Source organism: Leuciscus leuciscus, assembly GCF_965113295.1.
Source record: "Leuciscus leuciscus genome assembly, chromosome: 2".
NCBI classification, from domain to species: domain Eukaryota; kingdom Metazoa; phylum Chordata; class Actinopteri; order Cypriniformes; family Leuciscidae; genus Leuciscus; species Leuciscus leuciscus.
In genome coordinates, this window is record NC_138726.1 from 58925006 (window position 1) to 58932991 (window position 7986).

General features: G+C 37.1%; 1 protein-coding gene across 3 annotated transcripts in view; it reads left to right on the plus strand.

Annotated features, from left to right (window-relative positions):
• Positions 1-7211, plus strand: part of LOC309492488 (aerolysin-like protein) — a 51730-nt gene extending 44519 nt beyond the window's left edge. Inside the window, exons 1-3 of one of the 3 annotated variants that reach the window (XM_082161495.1) lie at positions 5568-5669; positions 5780-5832; positions 5921-7211. In XM_082161495.1, the coding sequence (XP_082017621.1) occupies positions 5938-6879 (942 nt within the window). In that variant the 5' untranslated portion in view covers positions 5568-5669; positions 5780-5832; positions 5921-5937 and the 3' untranslated portion in view covers positions 6880-7211. Of the gene's footprint in view, positions 1-5565; positions 5670-5779; positions 5833-5920 lie in introns of those variants that run through there. The other 2 variants (XM_082161497.1, XM_082161496.1) reach the window with 2 other exon arrangements.
• Positions 7212-7986: the final 775 nt, after the last annotated feature.

Here is a 7986-nt window from a genome sequence, read left to right on the forward strand (position 1 = left end):
ACTAATTAAGACCTAATGTTGTAAAGCAGTTTTTTTTTTAAGCAGTTGTTTTTAAGGCTATCATCATTTTTTTATGAAGATCATGCAATCATGACCATTGCCGATTACAGTATATGTCACTCAGGCTTCACTAACGTGATTGGTACCATAGACTATAGGCTAGACCATAGACTGCCATCAAGGACTCAATGAAGGGGATTATGTGAACAGAAAGGGGGTTCACAATGTAAATGTGCAGCCCAGTTACTATTGTGATTCTTAATATTCCAGATTAGTAATATTATATCAAATAAAAAAAAAAGGCAGTTGACTAAAATCTTCCATATCACAAATGTGAAAGCAAAATGGCCAGGATCTGTGCATGACTTAAGAATTTTCAGAGATTCACATTTATGCACATTATTTGAAAGTGGTAAGAAAAGTTCCACAATTAAATATCAAGCTCACTGTATTACATACACTTATGCTGATCCTAACAGAACTGCATTTCTTAATAGGTGATTATGACATGTTCCTGCAGACAGTATGACCCCATTCCCTGACCCAAACCAGTTATGCAGCTCTAGCCAGGACAAGGGCACACAATGAAATGAACTTTGGCTAAAGGGAAGATTTCAGTGTCTGATAAGTCTGAGGGGTTGCACACCTGACAGGGCCTGTGACATTGTTGCATGTGCCATATTACACAATATTGCCAAAAAAAAACAAAAAAAAAAAAAACTTTTCATTAAATGTTTAATAAAAGACAAAAGTACTTAGTTCCTTGAGTTTTATTTCAATTGTTCTTTGTAAAGAAAAGCCAGTGGTCAAGTGCCTGCAACAAGAGATATTAGACACATGCCTCATGCAACAAATAAAAAGGAACAGTTGGCTCTACACTGCCCACCTGTAGGCCTATGTGTCCTCTGTCTGTGCAGACTCTTCTGTAGGCCTTTCTGTAGATGTGGAATCCTGCAACTTATAGTGCAGCCATAAAGCATACAAGTATAAATGAAGTAAAGTTATTTATGCACTTGCAGGTAGGCTAGTTCCTCCATATGACAGTTATCTGAGAGGGTTTATTCACTGTCCAGTGCAATGGAAACAAATGGACATTACAAAGTCTTATACTTTCTTTCCTTTGGAAAGTTAGAAAATGTCCATCTTTCTGCACATATTTCAGCCACCACTTTCTTGGGAACAGATACAAGTGTTGGTGTATTATGTAAAAGTGCACAAAAGAGGAAAACACAATGTCATTACAATGAACTACACTCTGGAAAAATGCTCATGGCAAAATATTTGTACATTAACATAAGTTTATCAGTTTTCACTTTCACAAGTCAAAGCAATTCATCATTACTCAAGATTTAACAGTTGAAATGACTATACAGCCTTAATGCAGCAAAAAATATTTTACAGTGTAGGCTACTAAGATCTTCTTTTTTTTTTGCCTTTTTCTTGGTTGCTTTTATAAACAGACAACCTATAAGAGACTATAATATAACAAAAAATAATTACCATTATGTAGAATATTTTTGTACTTCACTTTTATTTGTTCCCATGTTCTATTGTGGTGACTCTGACATTACAATGAACAAAGTAATTACGCAATTATTAAAATACAAAAATATAGGCTAATAAGTGATAAAAACATCTAACATGGCCACTTCTAACGGATTTAAATTGTCTGCTACTTTTTACCAGCCCTCTCTCCTGGCTTTTGCAGACTTTGAGGTGTTCCCTGGCGTTTTAATTAAACATTAAAATTCTGAATAAACTTCGACTATTAGTTCTTGCTCTGCTGAGGGGGAAAAACTGAGCGCGCTCTTTGGCCACGCTGAACAGCCAATAGCAGCGTTGCTGATCAATGTTTCTACTATCGATACATGTCCCCTTTTCAACCAGCGCATGAACGTGCAATTATCTCAGATAACTCAATCCAGCTATACCAATCATATCCGGCAGGTGTGTTCGAAGAACCGAGTTAGCCAGATCATGATTACCACGATGATATCATCTTGGATGTCTCATTTGATCTCGGATGTTTTAAGCAACGTACGAAGAACGGGCCCCAGGGTGCGATTTGTGAATACATTTTTTTTATTTTTTTATTCAAATAAATCTCGAACCACAGTGCTTCGTGCTGCTGTTAAACTAAACAACATTTATAGAATAATTATGAACTTAAATGAAACAATATCGCAACATTGACAAATACATTTATTTGATCTGTTTTTACAATTTAATTCAGGGCGATTTAGCCTACATTTAATTAGAGCAAGATTTTCACCCTTTCCTTGTCCTTTTTTTCTCATTGGGAAGCGCTCACATGATAGCTAAACATGTTTGAGTAGATCCTCTGTACCTCTCGGTTTCATATGGATTACATAATCAGGCTTTAGACATAGCCGATTTCGTATAGTGACTGAGCTGAGGCAAGTGGCTTTCGGTTCATTTTTGTGACGCGCAGTTCCCGGAGATAGAGACGACAGACAAACTTTTGTCATTAGCCTAATATGAATAAAAGTTTACAGTTTTGAACGATGTAGGCTACTCTACTCTTATTTGTATGACCGAAAAATTACAGAGTAGCCTATAAATCCAAATGAACGCGCCGCCGCGTTTGTCAAACACTAATTCAACATGCCAGAATAAAACCCGACTTTAGAACAATGCATAGCCCCACTCGTCGTGGTGTGCCAAAACACTTAATTATAAACTCCAATTTTTCATTCAAAACAATCTCAAAACGCTTTGTGACATTTTGAAAAGCCGTGCATGCATTACTGCCACTGGAACCACAAACTCAACTGAAACGCTAGTCCTGATTTTATTGTTTGTCGTTTAAACGTGTGTGTTGCATATCTTTATTTTATATATTTAATATGGTCTATTGAAGTAGCATTGATTATGATTGAGATCAAATATATATATATATATATTTTTTTTTTTTTTTTTTTTTTTTTTTACAGAACAGAACAGCTTTTGAGATTACGATTGGAATTATTATACAGATGTAAAGTCATTCTGTTGTAAAATATTTGTTCCTCAGTGTAAAATGGAAATGCATGTTCATTTTATAAATATAAGAAACAAACTTTATGGTGTAACAGAGTTTTAGAACTCTCTCTGCATCAATAATAGGCTATACAATGCCTTAATAGGCTAATATAAAAATTACAGTAGTCCATGTTGGTTCGGGATTTGAACCAGTGTCATCTAAATGATCGAAACACAAGTTCTACCACTCGGCCATGAATTTACTCTCTGAGAAATGCCCAAACGTTCGTTTCTCCAGTGTGTGTTCGCTCACACAAGCGAGTAGCGCTCTTCATTCGTCTCGTTCCTCAATACTAGAATAGTAAAAATAATCAGCTTCATTGCACATAATTTATTTTGGTTTGTTATTTTTGTTATTAATTTGTTTTTTGTTTTTGTTATCGCACTGCTCTCCCGGGGAATAGACTTCTGTTGCCCACCGACGTCTAGGCCTACAATATGAAATATAGGCTATATTGTTCTCATCTCTATTTTTAACTTTTTATTCTATTTTTCTGTCCTTAAAAAAAATAGATTCTGTTGACAATATTTGTAGTATTCATCCTTACTGTTAATTGACATTAAACCCCACTTACATTTCAAAATGCGGCAATGCTGCTGTTTTGCACAATATCCCTTTGCGCCACCTGGCGGTCATTTCGCGAATGACTTTGAAATGCGACTGGTTTATTTTTGCCGCGGCGGTAATAGGCATTCTGGTTGACTACCTACTGTAACTGCAGTCACTCCGGCCGATGGTGACGTCACACGCATAACCTCAATTCTAGCATTTATGCTGTGAGTAAACCACTTTAGTCAGTGGATTTTTTATTTTATTTTTTATTCACAGTTCGGCAGACAGACGTCCTGTGCAATTTTGTATATTTGACAGATGGACTGACTGACCATCTTTCACCACATTCATGCCTGAGAATCTTTTGTAAAATAAATGCTTTTTCAATAAGTACTGTTAATAATGGCATCCTTTTCTTTCATCATTGCTTTATACCAATGTTTTTCCCTTGTCTTATATAACTTTTATTAATTTGAGTTACTTAAATCATTTACGGCAATCGGTTTCCTCAAACCAGTTGTTTAGACTTGATTAGATTTATTAAATGAACTCAAACCAGTTTAAATTAATGGAATGAACTTAACATATTCAAGTCATATATACTCAAAATGATTGACTAAACCAACACTAAATTGAGTGAATATGACTCAATATATATAAGTTCACAATACTCATATGTATTTGTTTTTAAACTTAAATTGTTTGAAGCAATCAGTTTCCTCAATCAGTTTGAGTTGAGTTAACTTATTGGGTTTTACAGTGTGTTTGAACCATAGACTGTAAAAAATATGGACAAAGCGTCTGTGACGTCACCCATAGACTTCTGAAGAACGGTTTTGAGGCCGTTTATGGGGGGTATGGGCGGCGCCATATTTCAATACAAATGTTCAGAAAGGATAACTTACAGGTATGATGTGTTGTGTCAGATCATGGCCGAGACGTCAAATTTCAGGAATTCCACTCGGCGCAGCCTATGCTCGTTGTCAGCTGTCAATCAAGCTGTCAATCGCGCCCTTATTTGTCATACATTTTATATCTAAATACGATCTAAACTAACGAGTTAGAAAAAATTCACCCCCCTCACAGTTGTCAGGCACTCGGAACCTATCGAAAAATACAATAAAAGTCCATGGGACCAACCTGTAAAAACATGAATTTATGCTGTGAAAACGGACATTTTAACATGGGGGTGTATGGACATTTGCTCCCTTTTGGGACCTTCCCCTAGCGGATTTTCGATGTATTGCAGTTTTTCGCACTTCCGGGTAGACTTCATTTTTCAGATTAGAATGTTGCCGCTTGGTTTGAACCTGCAAAAAGGGTGAACTATATGCAAAAATTAAATTAGAGAGCACACGGAATAGAGCAATAGAGAGCAATAATGTAAAGGTTATACACTAAATATTTTTACACTAAATATGTATTTTTTTATATATATATATTTTTTTTTTTTGTGAAACTACAACTCTCCTAAACGTATTCATATCGGAAAAAATTGCAATTTAACTTTATATGTGATAATGATTTTACTTGCATTTATACACACTGGTCAGGTAAAGCAGGATAGATCATCAACAAAAATGGGACAACATATTTTCTGCAAAAAAACAAAAAAACAAAAAAACTTTGGACATGGTAGCTGGTTTGTTACAGGCTCAAGGTCTTCCAACTCTAAACAGTCCGATTAAAATCTACCAGGTCATTTTTAAAACGTTGCTTGAAAATGCATTGACCGAGCACAGGCACAGAAACTTAGAACAAGCTCAGGGCCAGTGAACTGACATTTCCACTCTTTAGACTATTTGGTCACAGAAACCACAAACTTAATTTGCCACATACATTAGTTGCTTGTTATGAACTGCAAGAGATGCAAATGAAATGAGTGTTGCATAACTAAAATAATTGTGTCACTTGTAACCGCACATCAGGGACAGCCCGTCCCCTTTGGAGCTCTATTTAAGCAGCAGCCCAATCAAACACATCTCAGTCAAACACATCTCAGTCAAACACATCTCATCTTCCTGACTTGTACCAGACTAGCTATTCTTGAGTTCTTCAGACTAAAGTCATTCATGTGAGTATATTTCAGTGAGCATTTAAGATGCAATTCATGTAGCCAATGGCTTGAAATTTGCAGTAAGTTTATACAGGGCTAGTAATAAATGGTGAAACTTTTATGTGCAGATGAAATAAAAACAAATCCATATTTCTGTGAATCACGGAATAAGAATAAAAAGGTATTTGAGTTAAAAATACCATTTTAGAATACATTAAAAAACCTGATTTAGATCTCTGGTGTTAATTAATCTTGTAATTACTTTTCAGATCTAATTTCTTCAAGGATGTCAACACTTCTGCATACAGTCGGTGGAAACGGAGGTGGTCCATTTTCATGTACTGGTGAAAGCAATGGTGCCAGTTTGGAGAAGATCTGGGTGTGGGTGGGAGAATGGCAGGTTAGGGGTGTGAGGGTCTGGCTTACAGATGGGAGAAATGAAACCTTTGGACAGTCATCTGGTCCGAATCAAGAGTATACGTTCAAGCCTGGTGAGCGTTTCACCTCGCTTACTCTGTGGGGAAACGGAGAAGGATCACGTCTTGGAGCCATCAAATTCAAGACCAGTCTAGGGGGAGAGTTCTTTGCAAAGATGACAAGCTGGGGTTTAAAAACAGAATATCCCATGGATGTCGGCTCTGGATATTGTTTGGGAGTTGTAGGAAGTGGTGGTGCCGACATTGACAATATGGGATTCATGTTTATCAATGCAGTTGAATCAACGGTTCTCACCGATGTCCACTATCCCACTCTCCACCAACTGATACCACAGGTGACGGTAGAAGAAATCAAATCCGCCAATTTCAGGAACGACTCCTCCACCACACAACATCAAAAAATCGAATCCTCAAAGAAGGTGACCAAAAAATCCTCATGGTCTATGAGAAACAGTTTTACTGCGACGTTTAGTATGTCTGTGAAGGCTGGGATTCCAGTGGTTGCTGAAGTTACTGCAGGATTCAGTTTCAGTGTTGGATCTGAAAGCACTTATGGTCAGGAGAACACAGATGAGAGAACCGAAATTCTGTCTACAGGTGTAGATGTGCCACCATGGAAGAAGCTGGATGTTTCAGTCACTATTGGCAGAGCCGCTTTTGACCTGCCTTACACTGGCACAGTGAAGATGACCTGCAGGAACGGCAGTGCGTTTGAGTATGGAACCAAGGGCACATACAAAGGCGTCACTTACACTGATATCAAAGTGAATACCAAGGAATCTCCTCTGTAATGTCAAGACAGATTGTTCTTGCCTGGTCTTTATCTGATTTTACCAGCAATGTATCAAGTGTTCTACATGTACTAGTTTTGTTTGAACCTTTCTTCATCTGTTTCATTTCAAAGTGTTCTTTGCCCCTTTATTTTTAACAGGGGAAATATATACTCAGCATTGTCTTTTCAAATAATCTTTTCTGATTCTATTACAAAATATTTACATCTCTTCATACTTTGAGTAATCTAGTAATAGAGATTATTGTGATTTGTTATAGCATGATTACATGATGTATTTTATCATAATAACTTCAAATGTTTAATATGACATTTAATAAAAGCATTTCATGAGCCCTGTTTATCTGTATTTAATGTTGTTGTTTTTTGACTAATTGTTTCGTTTTAAAGGGGAAATGAAACGTCCATGTTTTGGCACTGGTAGTAGCTACATATATTAGAAAAATCACCTTGCCAATTTTTTTTATTTTTTAAGTTGTTAAAACCACATATATGACAAAATTATTTTCATAATTTCTAGCTAGCGAGTCGCCATTTTGGAGTGACGTCACAGCCTACGTAACGGGGTTGGTTGGTTCCGCTGGTGAGTGAAGAGAGTGAAGCGTTACTGGACCGGACTGAATACGCAATTGATTTGAAATGGAGGAAGACGAACTTGAAAGACCTGTTGAGCCCGTGTGTCCCATTGCTTATGCATTTGAGTCGATACGGCGTGGGAACCGAGCAGTGGTACGTCGCTATGTTGAACAGCCGGTGATACATGGCCGTAGCCGTGTCACCGAGGTCCGGACCTCGGTCATTTTTTTGCATTCAAAAATAAAATTTCAAGCTCTCTGAATGATTAATTAGCCGTTTAAACCTCATATGAGTGTTTGCAATTCATTTTGCTGCGAGAATCTAGCAGTGAACGGGGCTTGAGAGCGCGTTGTGAGGGCGCGGGTGCGATCCAGTGTTGCCAGATCCATCTAATGGAAAGGTGGCAGTAGTCTTCTGGACTTGTTTTTCTGATTTAATGTCACACTTTAGGAAGTTATTAAAGTGGAAAGTTGCATGTTAGGGTTCGTGATATATTAATCTTATTTCCAAAACACAAGCTTTGAACTTATTT